The 19701-nt window shown below is 38.3% G+C and overlaps 2 protein-coding genes across 16 annotated transcripts in view; both read right to left on the bottom strand.

Moving 5' to 3' along the window:
• The window catches only part of SRP19 (signal recognition particle 19), an 8039-nt gene extending 6893 nt beyond the window's left edge, over positions 1 to 1146 (bottom strand). The window contains exons 1-2 of the mRNA XM_011365173.2: positions 991 to 1146; positions 542 to 617 (exon numbers count right to left, since the gene is read on the bottom strand). Of these exons, the coding sequence (XP_011363475.1) occupies positions 542 to 617; positions 991 to 1031 (117 nt within the window). The 5' untranslated portion in view covers positions 1032 to 1146. The remainder of the gene's footprint in view (positions 1 to 541; positions 618 to 990) is intronic.
• A 10629-nt stretch (positions 1147 to 11775) lies between these two features.
• The window catches only part of APC (APC, WNT signaling pathway regulator), a 115655-nt gene continuing 107729 nt past the window's right edge, over positions 11776 to 19701 (bottom strand). For 9 of the 15 annotated variants that reach the window (XM_023533622.1, XM_011365165.2, XM_023533616.1 and 6 more), the window contains one exon: positions 11778 to 19369. In XM_023533622.1, coding sequence (XP_023389390.1) covers positions 12796 to 19369 — 6574 coding nt within the window. In that variant the 3' untranslated portion in view covers positions 11778 to 12795. Of the gene's footprint in view, positions 19370 to 19701 lie in introns of all 15 variants that reach the window. The other 6 variants (XM_023533619.1, XM_023533617.1, XM_011365167.2 and 3 more) reach the window with 2 other exon arrangements.

Below are 19701 nucleotides of genomic sequence, written 5' to 3'. Positions count from 1 at the left end.
CGTTAGATTGCAAAATAAGTAATTCTTAATTTTATGTCAATTTTGAAAAAAAAAAAAAAAAAAAGCTGCTGCAGAGGCGCTTCACTTGGCAGTGGGCAATTTCCTAACCCAAGTAACTTTTAAAGTAACTTTACCCATCTCAAAAAAGATCATTGACATAAAAATATAAAACTCTACACCTCTGAATTTTCTGCAAGTTTTCTTTAAAAACTCAACTACATTCTGGACATTCTATTGTACAATGACACGATTTTGGTTTCCTTAACTAAAGGGATGACTGTCATAACCTTAGTTTAAATAAAAACACTGCAAACCTTACAACTCTCCCCTGCTTCTTTCAAACACAAGCTCATGAAGAACCACTTAAAAAATTCCTTCAACTATGAATTTAGTGCCTTTCTGGTTTTACCATTATTAAGAAAATTCTTGGCTACTGTTTTCCTGAGTTCTCCCCGCCAAATGCAATAAAGTAAAAGAAGCTTCTGTGACCCTAACAGTAAAGCCCTCCCAACCCCTCAAACCAAGGCGCCAACTTGCTTACCTTACTTATGGGGATTCGCCTGCCCTCTGCGATGGTCTTCTTGTTATTTAAATAAGCAGGATATATACAAATAAACCTGTCACAGAAAAACATAGCTGTTATCACTAGAGCAGTATTTCCAAAATTCCATTCATTCATTCATTACCACGACTTGCCAGTACACTTATTATTTGCATAATTTTTTTTAAGTTGTCTCCTTTTTACATAATGTCATGTCCACGAGGCACCCAAAATCCTTTGTCTCACGTACAGATAAACACTGAGCTAAAGTCGGGATTTCAGTGACCCTGCGAAGAGCGTGGGCTGCTGGCCTTCGGGACAAGCAAACGCTCAAAGAGGCGCAGAGCCTACGGCCGGGCGGAGTTCACCGGCGAACCTTTCTCAGGGGTGGAGAAAGCGACGCAACACTCGTGGGCTCGCAGCAAGCCTCTTGCTTTCTCAGGACCTACCTGTCTTGGTCCGCCGGGGATCTCGCCGCGGCGCAAGCCATCTTTACCCGTACCCCAGCAGCAGCAGTCTTGTACCTGCAGGGAAAGAACCGGCTGGAACTCGGCTTTGAGGTTTCCCAGACCACCCTATCTTCCGGCGGAAGTCCTGCCCACGCGTTTATGGCTTCTCACTGTCCGTTTGTTCCGGCACCTATCACTCGACGCCAGGATCTTTAGTTTCTTACGTGTTATTCGGAATTCTTCTCTCGCGATAGAATCCACGAAAGCGTCTCGTTCCTTCCTTTCTCTGTATCACCCAAACTGGCCGTTTGGGGCGCATGCGCTGTTGCTAAGCTAGGGTTAAATTTTCATGCTTTTACGTCGAATTTCGCCCTGAATTTGGATGGTGCTATATACTCTCACCAGTAGACGAGGGCATTCCGCCACGGGCAGTCTGTGTCCTGCGGGAAGTCTGTGTAGTTCTGAGCAGGTCGTTGGAGCAGGCAAGAAAATGCCCTTTAAGTTTTATCTTTATCCGCTCCTGGGCCCTGCAGCTGGCTTTTTACTTGGCTAAGTGGATTTTTATAGTGGTGGAACTAGCAAAATTACTGGCACTGTGTTTTAACGTGATGTATAAATGTTAGGAAATTGACTATATACCTTTTTAAAGCATGAAGATCATCTATACTAAAATTCACTATATTTTTGCAAAGTACTAATTCAGCTTTTTTGTTCTTCAGCTAAATATACACCATTCCAATTTAGTAGCCGCTGTTCATGCCACACCTACAAAGGTACTTTTCAAAAAACCGAACAAGGTAAGACAGCTATTCTCTTACAGGTAAAACAAACACTAAAGAAACAAAAAATCCCCCCAAAAGCTTAGTATCAGTGGGGTTATTTGCCCATTCACGCTAATGATGGCTGAGCATAGATTTTCAGCTAGTCTGACTGGAATCCAGCCCCTGATTTTTCTCTGTGCCCTCAATTCCCGCCTCCCAGCCCTCTTTGCACTACCGGATTAATTCGATGCTGATAAATAAGTCTTATTTCTTTCTAAAGTGTACGTGATTCCTGTTAAAAATGTCATGCAATGACCAGATCGAACAAAACATTTAGGGATGAAATGAACCAATCTTTAGAAGACATAGTTTACCTGCTTTTGGACTTTGCTTTTATACTAGTTGTTTCTCGAAATTCGAATTTTTCTTTTCAGAAAATTAACATTTTATATACGCTGTGGAAGTAGTGAGGAAATGAACCAGGTAGTCCCAGGGTTAATATATGTAGTACCCTACTTACCATGAAGTTGTTTTCTTAAAATAAATAAGTGGAGACAAAAAGATCCATTTTAAAATTGATTACATTTCCTGGTTCATACACACTAATGGAGTTAATGATGGAGCTAATATTTTTTTGAGTTCTATACTAGATCTATAACTCTTATTTAACTCTACACTATTGTTGAAGTAGTATAAAAGTACAAAGAAAAGAGGGTGGGTGGAGACAGCAATGTTGGTACCACACTGATGATTAAAGAAACAGTAACAAATATAAAAGTTTTTAAATGCTTATGCTTGTGGAAATTAAAGCAAGTCCAATTAAAGGAGGATGAAGTTGGATATGGAAAATTGTGGAGATGATGAAAGGGCTTCAGAGATCGATGGCACTTGTTTTCAAATCAAATTTTTATCAAACTCTCTTCCTTTTCCTTATGCCACTAAATTCAACCTATCAGTCTTTTTTGAGGCTGTTTGGTAGGGGTGGGGTTCACAAACGTGGAAAGAGAAGATAGAGGCGGGCAAGAGAAATTTTCCTAAGCTAGTTGAGTAAGAATTGAAAGCAGGAGGAGAAAAGGGGTTAAAGAAGAGATGTGATGTAAATGTGTGTGTAGGTGGGAGCGGGCTGCTGGAGATGTGAGTAAAGCGACCTTGAGTATTGACAGAAAGAGCGAGAAGGGGAAGAAGTTAGTGGATTAGATAATCTCTGTGCTACAGATCACTCATTGGCCTCTAATCCATCCAGTAAGAACATAGTGAGAAGCTACTATATAACAGATGCTCTTGAGAGGTGCTATAATAAAATATAGATATAATAAAAAGATATAATAAAATAACTCTTGCTCAAATTTCAAAAAGTCTAAAGGATGAGACTGACATGCATACATCGATAGCAGGGCCATCCCAGCCTGGGCCTGAGTTGAACCCATCAGAGAATTCAGGCATGCCTGGGTATATTTGGTTAACTAATGGAATAGTCTGCCCTATTTCACTTGTCCATTGCTGTGTAAAAAAGCATTCTAAAACTTAATGCCTTAAAACAACAACAATCTTTTTTTTTTTTGCTCATGAAACTGCACTTTGGTAGGGCTCAACAGGAATAGCTTATCTATGTGGCATCTACTGGAGCTAGATCATTCAAAATGATTTCTTCACTCCTATGTCTCTGCCTCAGCTGGGATGGCTAGAACAGCTGAAGTCTAGCTGGGCACCTCCCTCTCCTTGTGGTGCAGCCTGTCCATATGGCTAGGTTGAACTTTGACAAAGGTTCTTTCCTTGACTAAACTTGAGACCGGCTCCTCTGAGTCCTCTTGTTGGTTTAGGCCTTGACCTTGGCCCTTGTTCCATCTTCAGCCTGCCTAGCCCAGTTTTAGCGAGAATCCTGCAAAGTTAAGCGTATTGGGATTCTCCGAAGACAGAACCAAAAAGATATGTAAGAGGAGTTTAATTATTATAGGAATTGGCTCATGCCATTACGGAAGCTGAGATATGCCACAGTATGCTATCTGCAAGCTGGAGAACCAGGAGAGCAGTGGTATAATTCAGTCTGAGTTTAAAGGCCTAGAAACCAGGGGAGCTGATGGTGTAACTCCCAGTCCAAGGCTGAAGATGGATGTCTCAGATCAAGGAGAGAGAGAGAATTCACCCTTCCTCTGCCCTTTTGTTCTATTTGGGCCCTCAGTGGGTTAGATGATGCCTGCCCACGTTGGTGAGGGTAGATCTTCTTTACTCAGTCTCTACTAATTAACACACAAATCTCTTTCAGAAACATCTTCACAGACACAACCAGAAACAGTTTACCAGCTATCTGGGTTTTCTTAGCCCAGTCAAGTTGACACATAAAATTAACCATCATAGTAAGTTTAGCGAGAGTCCCCCCAACACCTGATATCTGATCACCCTCAATATGTGATCAAATTCCTCATTCCCCACCTCTGATATACAGATAGATGCTCCTCAACTTATAATGGGGTTACTTCCTGATAAACCCATCATAAGCTGAAAATATCATAAGTAAAAAATGCTTTTAATACACCTAATCTACTGAATATCATAGCTTAGCCTAGCCTTAAATGTGCTCAGAACACTTACATTAGACTACAGTTGGGCAAAATTGTCTAACACAAAGTCTGTTTTATAATAAGTTATTAAATATCTCATGTGACTTATTATGAGTATTGCTTTTATATCACTATAAAGTCAACAATCATTAAATCAAACCATTGTAAATTCGGGACTGTCTGCATAAACCCTTGCTCTGCCTTCAACAAGAATCCTGTTAGGTTAGTTTAGCAACCTAAACTTACCCTACCCTTTATTTCTCCTCTTAGTAATTTTCCATCTACTGATCTCTTTGCTCTTTCATTATAAATCTCCACCCGTCTTTGCTGCTTTCAGAGGTAAGCTGATCTCTCTCCCCTACTGCAATATCCCTATTAAATAAAGTCTTCCTTACTATTTTAATGAGTGTCAGAATAACTTTTCCTTAACAGCTTTCCTCACAGCATGGTAGTCTCAGGACTTCCTAACAGTGGTTTCAGAACTTCTTACATGATGGCTGGCTTCCTGCAGTCCGCAACGTGGAGGCTGCCAGGCCTTTTTAATGCCTGGTCTTGGTACTTCCTTCGCATTCTATTGGTCAAGGCAGTCACAGGGGCAGCTCAGATTCAAAGGAGGGGTAATAAGACTCATATTGCAAAAAAGCATGTGGGATGGGAGATATTGTACCTTCTTCAGAAATACGATCTACCATACTTTTGGAAGTCAATTTCTACAGATTTGAGAATTTACCCCAGAATGACTACTTGAATAACAGAGCTTTCATTGTCAGGTAGAGAATTCAGAGAACAACCTGGTGTTTATGACTAAGATTTTTCTATATTCCATATACAGCCTCTGTTAGATTCACATCTCTATCTTGGGTCAGGAGGGTAAATAAGTAAAACTTGTTTTAATGAGACTGCTTTTTGAAAAATCATTTAGGGCATTTGAACACAAGCAGCACTGCTTCGGCACATTTGTGGAAAACGTTAACACCAAAGTGGCGGACAGACGTTCTCCCCACTTCTAGTGGACATAGTGCAACTTGTGGGCATCGAGAACTCCTGCAAGCATTGTCGCCAACAAGATCTGGGCTGGTGTCTGATGGAGAGGGCCATTCTGGTAGACAGGTTGAATTGAACTTGGCATCCACTCCAAACCCTTTATGTTATAGCTTGATAAATAAGAGAAGGAAGTGATAAAGGAGCAGCAATAACATGAGGACATTTACTGAGCTGCAAACTCAAGATTGAAAAGATTCAGTATTAAAAGACAGAGTTGTGGAAAACACACACACAGCAGGACTTGTGTCAGTAATTTTTTTTTTTTTTTATTTCAAGGATAGAAACAAAATCTTACAAACACTAAGGTAAGAAATAAAAGTTATTTAAAGGGGGAAAAAAAACCAGACTGATATTTCAATTTCTTAGCCACAGTATACATTAGAAGAGTTTTGAGGAAAAAGAATTGTGACCAACATTGTGATACAAATTGTCCTTTGTGTGAGGGAAAAAGAAAACAATTTTAAAGAAGGATTTAGAAAGTATATCCTTGACTAACCTTTTCTGGAAAAACAATATTCTGAGGACATACTCCACTCAAGCCAAATTATAATAACATAAATAACTGAAAAAAATGAAAGATGTGTAATATAGAGGAAACAGTGAAGAACACTGAAATCTAAATTATACTTAGATTTAAGTAATTATTGATGTGATGGCAAAGCTAATTGCAGTTGTTAAGATTCTGAAAATTATAAACAAGTGAATGCAGAGATTTTGCAAAGGACTTGGGGGTCCAACGGAAACAGTATATGTCTCAGTTTCTAAAATCATTTTAGCCACTGCATCACGAGGGTTTTCGCTGGCCATGCTATCTGACATAGGACCACGACTTTTTGCCATTTTGTTGCTTCCTCGTTCCTTTTGTCTTTCCCATCTGTGCTCCCCAGTCCCTCCTATTCCTGGAGTACCCCCAATAATCCCAAATTCTTGCCTCTCTTAAGCAAACCTATGAAATTTTCTCTAACCATCCTTTCACCTAAACTCAAGACTTACCTTTCCAGATCCCAAACCTATCAAGGTCTTCAGCTAAAGAAAAGGACCTCTGAGAATCATCCTTTAAGATCCACCCTTTTTAGTTATGGTTTTACATAACTTCTTTTGGTGTGTTTTTCTTAAGGGACAGAAATTTATTTTTCACAGTTCTGGAGGCAGAATGTCCAAAACCAGGGATCCAGCAAGGTACGTTTCATTCTGAGGCCCCTTCTTTTGACTTCCGGGCAGCTGCTTTCTTGCTTTCTTGTTATGACTTCTTTGTGTTTAAGTGAAGGGGGACGGAGTGGGAGGGGCGGAGAGACAGACAGACAGACAGTCAGAGATACAAAGAGAGAGTGCGCGCGAGCAAGCACTCCGACGTCTCTTCTTAGAAGGACACTAATCCTATCAGATTAGACCCTCATTCTTATGCTTTCATTTCATCTTAATTCTTCTTTAGAGGCCCCATCTCCAAAAACAGCCACACCAGGGTTTAGAACTTTAGCATATGAATTTTGGGGGGACACAAGCATTCAGTTGTGTATATCTTGTGAGATTAAGTCTCACTTGTTCCATGGTTTCAATTTTTGTATTTGTAATTTTCATATATTTGATGGTGTATCGTTTCACATTTTAAAGAAAGCATCGTAAAACTGTTCATCTTTTCATTGTTTGATGCCTTTTATTCAGAATTACACTTTGACATAAATTTTCCATCACTGCTTTCTTTGCATTTGCCTGTGCAAGTGTAGTTGTACTTTTAATTTCATCCACCCTGGATCATTTTAAGTGTGTCTTGTTAATGTCGTATAGTTGGAGGGCTTTTTTTACTTGACTCCAATCTGAGAGTGGTTATTTTACTCTACACTTAATCTATTCATTATTTGGTAGTACTCTGTCATTTTATGCTTGTGTGGATAATTCTCCCTCTGCCATTTCTCCTGTCCTTTGAAATTTTAAGTTTCCCTAGTTGTTATATTTTTGGCAAATGATTTGGATGGAAAGTTTTATTTAATTTTTAATATTGACATTACCACAATTAAAATATTAAATTTGTATTTTTCTAGGTTAAAAATAGCATCTCTTGACACTGCCTACAAAAGATAAGAAATTTAACACACTTTTACATCTTCCCTCCCTTCTATATACTATTTCCCAGTTTGGGTTGGAATAACCTGGAATTTAAGATTATTAAAATTAAGAATTTCATCTTTTCAATTTTGAGTTATTTGGATATTTACATTGAGATTCATTATCATATTAACCACAATTATTTACAGATTTATTCATTTAAAATTTTATTGCTCAAATTGTTTCCTTAATACCTTTCCATTTAATTGCGTGGGCGCTGGAATACTGGTGGAAATATGTCATGGTATCTGGTTGCCCAGTGGTTTTGAAATGCCCCTCATAGATTTGCGGAATTCATGTTTTATGAATCCAGCACAGGCATGTAACATAGCCTCTGCCAATCATGTCTACCCAAGCAAGCCACCCAAACTGCAGTGAGGAAGCAAGTGCCACATGTGATATTTTGTGACCAGGATGTGTCAGAGGGCTCCGGAGTGTAGGGACAGAAACTGGGTCTTTACTGAAGCAGACTCATAGTATGGTTTGGTTTTGTTCCACCGTCTAGTTCACAAGACTGATTTTCTGGTCCTCATACAAATCCTGTGAGCTACTTAATATTCTTTAAAAGAATGAACCTCTTACCTTTTAGAGGTGTTGTTGGTAACAACTATAAGAATTCTTTATAAGTACTTAAATTAAATACTTGTTTGGCTGGCTTCAAAATTTCTAGGTAATATTTCCATTCCCTTCCAAATGCTACATATTTTTTTTTTTGACATTTAGTATTGCAGATAACTCTGATGTCAACCTATTTTTTTTTTTTGTAGACAACCTATTCCTCTCCCTACAGAAGTTTTAAGGAAGTTTTCTCTATCTTTCAAATTAAAAAAACTCACTAAGATGTGTCTAAATATGGTTTTCTGTTAGTTCAGTTACTTCAGAAACAAAGTGGGTTGAAAAATTCACACATGCCCCAAACACAAGGAAAAGAACTAGGCTTCAGAAATCAGAGACACTGAGGTAACACCAGGAACTAGTAACTCTTTCACTTGCTCTCCCTGCCACCCCCCGCCCCACACCCTTATCTGTTCCCTTCTCTTGCTCTACTGGTTGGCTTTCTTAGTTTTAGCTTCATGATGCCAGTCATAGTCCTTGCCTTAACTCTAGATCTTTCGGTTCCAGCCCTCAAATGCCAACCAGACATTTATTTTGTGACTCTTACTTCAAATTGATTGGCCCAGTCTTTCTTTTCTTTTTTTAAAGCCAGGTCATACAAGTCTTCGGTCACTGGTCAGTTGATGAGTCTCCCCTAAGTCAGGGGGAAAGACAGGGTACATGGTCCAGTGACCACTTAGTGAGGCTAAGTGTTTGAGTTCCAAAATGTGGTATAGACGGGGCAGGTAATATTTGGCATTGTTCTTAGTAGCTATTTTTCATTAATATTGATTTATATTCAATGGTCACCTTCATTAGTATACATGATGAGTATTTTTAATTTAAAAATAGTAACAATCACATAACTTCAAGAAAATGAGTGAAAAGCCACAAATATAAAGAATTATCCTTAATGTCAGAAGAAAGTATATTTAGCACCAAGAACAATATTATACACATAGAGCATACAGTGTCCTAACAAAAACCAGAATATAGTTATAGACAGATCACAGAACAGAGTGAGGGGAATGGCAAGAAAATGACCCGGTGTTTACAGGAGTCAAAGTCCATAGATTTCAACATTACAAAGCGGTATTTTAAAGTCAGCATAAAATGAAGGAAATACGCTTATTAGAAATTAAAAAATAATTTGTATACTCTATTTCAGCCACCGTAACTTTTGAAAAATTATTTTTGTTTGGTAAATGTTAATGATTTGACTACTCAAATCTTTCTTCTGCTCTTGGCAATTTATTTTGCAATTCTGGCACTATTTTCTTTGCCTATCTTAGATACAAATAAACCTAGTGAAAACATAAATTCAGATATAGTGCAACTGGCTCCTATTCTCAGCAACAGTTTCATCCCTTCACTTAACCTTGTGGTAACAACCTGTATTTTACATTGTCAATTTTTTTTATGACTGTACTTATGGTGCTACTTGATTGTTATGGGTTTATCTTTCATTTCTTATTCCTCTCCTATTAACTTTCCTTTTAGTGTCCAGGTTACTTGTAGTTTATTCTCAAATACTGATATGATTTGCCATAAGTGATTGTTAATCACTCATGCTGTTTATTAACAAATTGGGCACATTTTCCTTTCATCTGAAATCAGTCTTCCCTCGTTTCAGAGTTCCTTTTCATGGTTTCTTATTGCAAATCCAAATTAGACATTTGCTGAAATTATTACCTTTACAATAAGTGTTTTGAAGGAAATATTAGCTGATCCTTCAGATAGTCATTGTCTTTAGAATTACTTCTTCATTCATTTCTTGTAAATTTGTCCACTATTGGGAGTTGAGATGGGCTATATCAGATTGTATAGCTCAATATACAAATATTTCATGCCTAAAGGAGAGGGAAGTTTATTTGTTGGTATACAGTGTCAGATTAAAGGTCCAGTTGTTGAGGAAGAGGAATAGCTAGAACTTAAGGCAATCACTCAAGGAGCTTCCTTATTACTTAGAGCTGTAGTTCTCAAAGTGTGGTTCCAGACCAGCATCAGCACCTGCAAACTTGTTAGAATTGCAACTTCTTGGGCCCCACTCAGAATCAGAAACTACGGGGAGTGTGGTCCAGCTGTCTTAATAAACATAGCTAGTAATTTGAATGTACTTGTTTGAAAACCACTGCCTTAGGAGTTTGCTGCGGTCTAAAGCTGGATAAAGCACTGACTCCTACTTCTCTTTATAGTCATAATGCTTAACTAATCCCCAACACTGAGCTCAGTATGTCATTTATAAGTAATAAGCAAAACTGGGACTATCTGGCCTGCTGTTATGGGAGCACCCTGTGAACTTGTAAAAGTAGAACTGAGATTTGCCTCTTTACTAATTCTCTCGAGTCTCATAGAGCAACTTTTCCCTCAATGGACAATATAAAGGGGTTGGCCCTTCTCCCAGTAGGTGCTGCCTACAGGAATTCCTGAGTTTTCTAGCATGCGGAAGGCACCTTTTCTCTTTTTTCACTTCCATCATCGACAATATTTTCCCTTATTTGAAAAAGACATTTTTCTCCTTTTCTTGAAAAGGGCAATTTTATCAATTAGTTTACATCCCATCTCTTTCCATAAAAGAATCTGATGTGGTTTATAAAAACTGGCATGCAATAATTCAGGAAAAACAGAAAATCAGGACTAAGAGGAAAGAAATATGACCTATATGCGTGTATCCGTTGGATAAAGCAGACTGAGAAAAATATACATAGAATAAATTCGTATTATTCACAAATGATTTCAGATAAAATTTGACAAAAATTTAAATATATATTTCAAAAATAAGTAAATTGAGGTGTTTGCAAAGTGGTGCAGTGGAAGGAGTATGGGCTATGAAGTAAAATGCCTTACTTCAAATCATAGCACTTTACTGGCATTTTATTTAAAAAAAAAAAAAATTCAGCCTCATTCCCTGTAGGTGATAAACACAAGTAAGGTAGAAAATTAAGTACATGAAGTGATTTCAAGGGCACAAAATAGATGTGCTTACTCCTTCTCACCCCCTTTTCCCAGTGCCCCACCATAATCATCTTTTCCATTCTACAAATGCAGAATGCATGAATTATTAAAAATAAATTTTCATTTATTCAACAAATGTATTTATCATCCTCATCCTCTGATCTTTTAGAACACATTCTGGGAAGAGATATTAAATTATCTTTGTTAATAAATGTATCAGTTTATTTTCCTTCACAAAGGAGGATTCTCCCTGTTCCTACAACTCTACTTGTCAAAAACAAAAGTTTTCCTTAACAGGCAGAGTTTTTTACTCAAATAGTCTTTTGACCATCCTAATGGTATTACATCTATCTTTGACACTCCTGTGACCTGCATTTTCTGAGCAGAGTGAAGTGCTGATTATACTTGGTTGCTGGAATTTTGCCATAATATATGGAGTGATAAAAGGTGTTCACTCTAGACTCCGTAGCAACAGGGAGAAGATGAAGGGATAAGAGTTACATTCCAAGACAGCTTGGAAGAGACTATATACCTAAGAACAATCGATTAATTTTTCAAGTATAAAATTCTATTAAGAAAAAAGAAAGTCTATGTGGGCCTATTATGTTCAATGTCTAGGACATGCTAGGCAGTTTACATTGCTAGTAAATGAACTAGCTCCAGTGGCGTAAAAAAAGAAAACGTATTTAAGTGGGAAAGTATTAAACATCAGGAAATGCTAATCACATGAGAAAAATAAATCTCAGGAATGATTAAGTGCCAATGCATGGAATGGTTAAATGCCAACAGTCAGCTTCAATTGTTTTTATTACAGTAGAAGGAATTTTACTCTTAATGCATAGAATTTGAAGAAAAAACTTATATAAGCTTTTAAAAGAGGCCCTTTTTGACAATTATTAATACAAATGTGAAATAAGACCCTTCAAACCAATACCATTTTCAGTAAGTTTACATACAGCAATAATTTATTCTGAAATGTTCATTTAGTTTCTGTTGAGACACAATTCATGTCTCATTAATAAAAGAGCAGCCATCTCACCTCAAATACCAGAATATACAAGTTACAGCATAGCAAAAAGTCTACCTACTTTCAGATAAAATCTAGTTCAGGTAAAATAGTTTCATTCAATGTTTTACAGTTAACACAGATTTTTTGTTTGTTTTGAGCACAAGAGTGTAAATTGTTACACTGTAGCTATCTATATGCACATCATGTGACCACAGAACTGTTAATTGAACCATCAGTTTCATTCATGCAGTAAAGCAAAGCAGGCTGGGTAAACTTGTTCATCGGGAACCATATTACTGTGAATTTCACAGCCACATGATTAATTATAATGTTAGGTGGACTCACAAGAACTAAAACAGAATGTTTTTTTGCATAAATACCAATTTCTCCCTGATGTAAGTTTAGTCAGTTTATAACCTAGACATGATTGATAACAGCAATATATCATACAATATATCATATCTTCTATCTGTAGTGTTCATTAAGACAAGCAATAATTAAAGGATGATGGGATGGGATGCTACTTAAATACATGTAAAACATACTGTACAAATATACTTGGTTTTACCATCTTCTTCCTAACTATCGAGTACCTCTCAAAATATGACCAGTGAAGACAAAGTATACTATCAAATATGGCTTCCAGAACAAAAACCCTCTAACAAGAATCAAACCTATTTACAAAATTTTTTCAGTCTTTTAAAGTTTCATTTGAAACAAAATTTCTACATAGCAGTTGTAATTAACACATATTTTTCTTAGTTTCATTATTCCAGCTCTTTTAAACAGACGTCACAAGGTAAGACCCAGAATGGCGCTTAGGGCTTTGAGTTCCACTAGATTCTGTGTTGTCAGTTTTTGAATCTCGTTTCTTTGTATTGTTATTCACTGGCGTTGGGATCTGTGATGGCCGAGCCGAAGTGCTATCTACGCTGCTTTTCCTAGGGCTTGGGTTGTAATTAAAAGGAGTCACTCTGGCAGCAACAGTCCCACTAGGTGAACTGTGTTTGCTTGAACCGCTAGAACCAAATGGGGTACGCTCAGCTATAGAACTTTCATTAGTCTCTGATGCAGGAACAGAATTACTTTGTCCTGGTTTTGTTTCAGTTCCTTTTTGGTCTGGGGCATCTACCTGAATAAAGGAGTTCAGGCGGTTTTCCAAACCCATGGTGCGTACAGGACCACTGCCATTACCCACATTTTGTTTTCCCTGGTTATCTTTTGAATCTTTAGCATTTGGGTTTCCCTTTTCCGAAACACTGTCAATCACTGGGGGAGTATTTCCTGTGGGAGATCTTCCAGATCTAGGGTTGTTAATGGGACAGTCCTCAATTCTCACCCAAACGTCCTCTGTTTTTGAAACAGCAGGTGCCATTTGATAAATTAGAGTCTTTGATTCAGCACCATTTGCAGCACCTGAGGAAATGGTCTGAGAAGCACTATTTACGGGAGAAATTTCACTTTCTTTAATTTTTCTCCATGTTCCCTTTGTGGATACTTGGTTTTCTTTAGTTTGTTTGGTTCCTGAAATACAGTTCACATGTTTTTCATCCTCACTTTTTGCTTTTTCACTGGATTCTGATGAAGCAGAAAGAATTGAGGATGAACTTCCAGTTCTTCTCCATGTGCTTACTCGAGGAAGGGACGACGAATGTTTGCTGTGCTCACGTTTCCAGGTTCCTGACCTATTGATTGGAAGTCTGGAAGGACTTTCAGAATGGGAGCGTGCTATATCATGGCGCTTTGCTGGTCTTCCATCATTATACTCTACAGTGGGACTGAGATTAGGAGGGAGTTTTCGCCATCCACCAGCCTGAACAGATGAATGTGTTGACAGAGACATATCAGGAAGGGAAGGACTTAAAACTGGAGTCTGTGCCTGGGACCTAGTGGGAGAATCTGGTCTAGAAGACGGCGAGAGAGATTCAAATGATGCGGATTCCTCCAATTTTCTCCTCAGGGTTGGGCTTGGAGCTTCTTTGATGAAAGTTGACTGGCGTACTAATATGGGTCTCTCTGACCTATCAGATTCACTTCCACTTGATTTAGTTGAAGACATTCTAGAAAGTTCTACCTTTTTGTTGGACCCATTGCTATTATTCATCTGATTTAGTCCTTTGGAGGCAGACTCGCTTCTTGGGATACTGCTGCCGTTCTTGGATAAACCCGTTTGTTTGGTAAGGTTCTGCTGACTCATCTGTCTGCCTGGAGATGTGTACGACATTTTCCCAGAACCTGAGGACTTAGTTGAAGCAGTACTAGGGGATGATGTCCTTGGCAGTTGCGATAATTTGTTAGGAGGGCTTATTCCATTTCTACCAGGAGAAATTGAGTTTCGCCCTGGAGACTGTATAGGTCTACTTAACGGTTGCTGGACAGGTCTTGAAGGAGTGGAATCTCTAGATCCTGATCTAGAAGGCCCTTTATTTGACCCAGCCTGTTGGGATGTCTGTCTGGTAACAGGGCTTAATTCTGACTTCACTGATGGCTTGGCTCCTCTAGGAGAAGTGGTGGCTGTCTGACATTCACTGGGGCTTTTGGAGGCTGGAGTCTTAAGGGGTGGGCCTTTTTTAGAAACGGGACTTGTACTTGAAGAGCTATTTCGAACTCCTGGAATGTGAATCATTGTCCTTCCTCGAGAGAATGAAGGCATGTTTGTTTGAAGGGGCTGTTTCACTTGGCTTGAAATTTCTGAATTCGACCGAACTTTTCCAGTAATCAAACTCTTATAAACCTTTTTCCCTCCTTTGATTCCCTTATTTTCAGATTCTAACTTTTTAGCTTCCAATGTACTTTTCTCCCCAGGTTTCAGAATTCGTGGGCCTTTATTACTTGTAAAGGGTTTATCCTCTTGATCAGGTGTAAGATGAAATGGTGATCCCAGAGAGATTCCTGACTTCAGTGAAAGGATGGAATCTGAATCTGATGAAGCTTGTCTAGATAAACATGCAGCAGCAGCAGCTTGATGTAAACTACTTACTATGGAATTTGCACCTTCCTGAATGGCTTTCCAATCAAAATTTTCTGAATCAGGGGATAAACCATGTTCAGAATCTGGTCTCTGTATATCTTTCAAATCAAGTGTCAAATCTTCTGCTGATATGCCACTCATATTTCTGGGACTATGCTTTTCATTATCACCCTTGAGTCTTGAAGGCTTTTTCTTTTTTGGCATTGCAGAACTTATACATTCCTGCAACAGGTCATCTTCAGAATCAATACTGAGAGAACTGAGAGAACTGTTTCTTGAGAAACAAACAGGGGTATCTTCAACGTGAAATGATTTAGGAGCGTAACCTGATGGCTGAGGTTTACTTGGTTCTCCCTGTGAGTCAGCAGGCTCTGTCTCTTTGATAAGTTCACTTTCTTTGTTGTTGTTGTTTTCTTGATCAATGTCGCTAAGAGAACTTAAAGAGGAATTTCGAGAAAAGCAAACTGGAGTATTTTCAATAGCAAAATTCTGTAATTTTTCATCAGTTGCTGCCCCTCTGTCTGGTATGTCTTTGGATGACTGGGGAAAAGTGGACTGCTTCTGTAGCATGGTTTTAGACTGTCCTCGACTTATTGGATGTTTTGGAACAGCTTGTGTCTTATTAGCTGATTGTTGGCTGGAGGTTAATTCTGCGTGACTGTTAACTTTAGCTTCTGATTCCTTATTTTCTTTCTCCTTTCTTAATTCAGCCTTTTCCCTGGAAAGGTCAACATCATCATCATCAAAATCTAGAGAACTCAAAGAGTCATTTCGTGAAAAACAGTATGGAGTTCCTTCAATAGGTGTATAATGATGAGGTGAATCAAAAGTAAAACTTCCTTTGACTCGATCTTCATTATTTGGTAACTTATCATTGAAGTCCTTGGAATTATTTTTCGAGTTCTGTTTTTTTGAATCGTTGTTGTCTGAAAAATTTCTTTCAGCATTTAAATTATTTTTTGAATCTGTATTTTTTTTTACACGTGTCCTATAGTCAGTATTTTGTGGCATAGGTTTTACTGGTGAAGTAGGTTTCTTTTTCTTGCCATCGAATTGATTCTTGTTAGTTCCAGATGATGTCATAGACGCTTGTTGGACCTGGTCCATTATCTTTTTCACACGGAAAGGCTTGTGACTTTTTCCTTTGGGCATGGCAGAATTAATGCATTCTGCAAGAATATCACCTTCTTCTGTTTTACTGTCATCCAGTTCAGGTATAGTTATAGATGACATTTTTCCTCTTTGATCCTCATCTGTACTTCTGCCTTCTGTAGGAATGGTATCTCGTTTTTCAAATTCACCTGACTGTGCCCCTGTTCTAACTCCTTCTCCAGCAGCTAACTCATTTGGAGGGGATTCTATTGTTAGATCACTTAGAGATGTAGCTGTGGAAAAGTTTATAGGTGTCCCTTCTACACAATACACCCGTGGCATATCATCTCCTGGTGTAAAACTAACATGCTTTTGTGTTTGTATCCTGTTTTGCGATGGCAGAAGTTTGTATACAGGTAGTTGACTTGGTTTCCTTGCAACAGGTGGAGGTAATTTTGAAGCATTCTGGGCTGGTTTTTTGGCTTTGCGTGAAGATTTTGTTGGCATGGCAGAAATAATACATTCCTCCAATATTTCTATATCGTCATCATCTGAATCATCTAATAGGTCTTTTTCCGAATCAGCAGATTTTTCGGCCTCCTTTTTCTGGTTTTCATTTGATTCTTCAGGCTGCTCAGATTCTGTTTCATTCCCATTGTCATTTTCCTGAACTGGAGGCATTATTCTTAATTCTACATCCTTCTGTATAAATGGCTCATCAAGGCTCAGAGCACTCAGGCTAGATGAACAAGAAAAACCATCTGGAGTACTTTCTGTGGCAAAATGTAACAAAGTATCAGTGTCTGGAAGCACTTGGACTCTCTGAACCGCAGCATTTGCCGCAGCTGGCTTAGGTCCACTTTCTCTCTTTTCAGCATTAGGTACTTTAGTTTTAGGTACCTCTTGTTTAGCTTGAAGTGTTTGAGGAGGAGGAGGAGGGGTTTTACTTCTGCTTGGTGGCATGGTTTGTCCAGGGCTATCTGGAAGATCACTGGGGCTTATAATGCCACTTACCATTCCACTGCAGGGTTCGCTCTGAACAGAGCTGGCAATTGAACGGCTCTCAAAACTATCAAGTGAACTGACAGAAGTACATCTGCTAAACATGAGTGGAGTTTCTTGAACATAGTGCTCTGGTGGACTTTTAGGTGTCTGAGCACCACTTTTTGATGGAGATTTGGCCCCTGAAGAAAGCTCAACAGTTTTGTGTCTGGTTGATTCTGAAGGTAAACCAGAAGACTGGAGTCTGCTGGATTTGGTTCTAATGTGCTGTGACACTGTTGGAACTTCATTTACAGAATCTTCAGTTGATCTAGTTCCATTGTTTTCTTTTATTTCTGCTCTTTGTAGTGTATTAGCAGAATCTGTTTCCTTTGTCGTCTGATCACATCCTATTTCATCTTCAGCTGATGACAAAGATGATAATGAACTACACCTTGAAAAACATATTGGGGTATCTTCTACACAGTATGTCTGTATTGTTTCTTGGTTGATAGAGGGAACTTTGCAAGAGGTGGCTTTTTGTGTCTGACCACTTCTGCTCTGCGCTGAACTTGGATGGAGCTGATTCTGCCTCTTGGCATTAGATGAAGGTGTGGATGTATTCTCACTGCTTGAAGAGATGTGTTCAGTTTTAGTGCTTTGTCCAGATGAACTCTTTGAGAATGAAAAAGCTGGTTTCTGTGAGGAAGAAATGTCTGTGGCATATTTTAAACTGTAATCAATAGGCTGATCCACATGATGTTTTTCTTCATTATATTTTATGCTATAGTTTGTTGGTCTCTCTTCTTCTTCATGCTGCTCTTCCTCAGAGTAACGTTCACTATAGTTAGTGGGCTTATCATCTTCATAGTCATCTTCCTGACACAAAGACTGGTTTACATTTTGATTAATTCCATGATTAGAACCTACTCGATTTGTTTCTGAACCATTGGCTCCTCTTGACCTATATGGGGAAACACATTCTTGCTGTCCAAAATGTGGCTGGAACTTGAGGTGTTTATCATCAGTGCTCTCAGTATATACAGGATAAGTTGTGCTTTGACTCCTTGATTGTCTTTGCTCACTTTGTTTCATTTCATCTTCTATATGTTTGGGTCTCGCCCATCTTTCATTCTGCGAAGGACTTTGCCTTCCAGAGTTCAACTGCTCATCTGAATATTTAAGACTATAATTTATTGGTGTGTCTAGTTCTCCATCATTATCATCCATATGATTTGCACTATGTATTTTATGGGCTAGGTCAGCTGGATATTGACCATAGCTGCAAAATTTACTTTCATCATCTTCAGAATAGGATTCAATTGAAGGTTTCATTTGACCTCTTTTACCATAACCATCACTACTACTAACACTATTTAAACTATCATTTGAAGATCTCTTATATTCCAATTTGGCATAAGGCATAGGACATGTCCTATTTGAGGTTTCTGATTTAGTGAAGTTGTAAGTATTTGAATGTGTGTGGGCAGTAGAGCTTCTTCTTAGTGCATTCCTCTCATCTGCCCCACAATGTAATTCAGTGGTAGACCCAGAACTTCTGTCTTCCTGGGAGGTGTGAATAGCTGATACTTCTTCCATGACTTTAGCAATTTGGGCTGCAGTGGTGGAAATTTGCAAACCTCGCTTTGAAGAGGTTCCTGGATTTTCTGTTGCTGGGTGGTAATTGCCTAGGCTAATTCCTCGTTCTCTCTCCAAACTTCTATCTTTTTCAGAACGAGAACTATCTAAACTTCCCCTCGATGAAGAGGAGCTAGGCAACACTGTAGTATTTAAATATGGTGAAAGGACAGTCATGTTTCCAGTATTAAAATTGTCTGACCTATTTTCATCATGACGATTGGTGTCAAAAACATAGTCACCATAGAGACTTTGCTTGTGTCTTTGCTTACTACGATGAGATGCCTTGGGACTTAAATTGTCAATATTATCAAAAGTTTCTGATAAATGCTGAGCATCTAATTCTGCTTCCAGGGCTTTTTGTTTTCTTACATGAAGAGATGGCAAGCTTGAACCAGGAGACATAATATTGGCATCCTTATACTTTGCAGGTCTATTTGCCATGAGATTCCTTAAAGCTGCAGCGCTTCCCATAGCAATCATTTTGTGCTTTGAATGAATGAGGTTCTTGAGCATGCTGACTGCCCCCATGTCCCATAATGCTTCTTGGTCTTTAGGGTTTCTTGCTGAGAGATTCCACAAGGTTCCACATGCATTACTGACTATTGTCAAACTGTGAGATTTTAAGTGTTGTAATAAGGTTTGCAGGCAGTTGTTCTCTCTTAGGATTTGCCTGAAAATAAAAATATCATAAAGTTAAGGTCAAAATCTGTAGTAAGAACACATAGAAGGATAGAAAACAAATTTAAATAGTAAGATAACTACTAAAACTTATTAACAGGCATAATAAAATTGTGTCAAATTATACTATAAATTCCAAGCATTCCATATCTCCTTTTGTTCTTAGTTTATTTAAGGTATTGTTTTAGGAAACTTAATTGTCAGACTAAAAGAAGTACAAGTGTTAATTTTAACCCATTCTGCATTTCCAATTCTGACCTGATACCTTTTAAAATTTTTTCTTGAGCAGATACATTTACTTTATTTACATGGTGACAGTTTCCC

The sequence above is a fragment of the Pteropus vampyrus genome, unplaced genomic scaffold, assembly GCF_000151845.1.
Source record: "Pteropus vampyrus isolate Shadow unplaced genomic scaffold, Pvam_2.0 Scaffold106, whole genome shotgun sequence".
NCBI classification, from domain to species: Eukaryota; Metazoa; Chordata; class Mammalia; order Chiroptera; family Pteropodidae; genus Pteropus; species Pteropus vampyrus.
The sequence above is the reverse complement of the archived record's forward strand: the minus strand, read 5'-3'. Positions and strand labels throughout refer to the sequence as shown.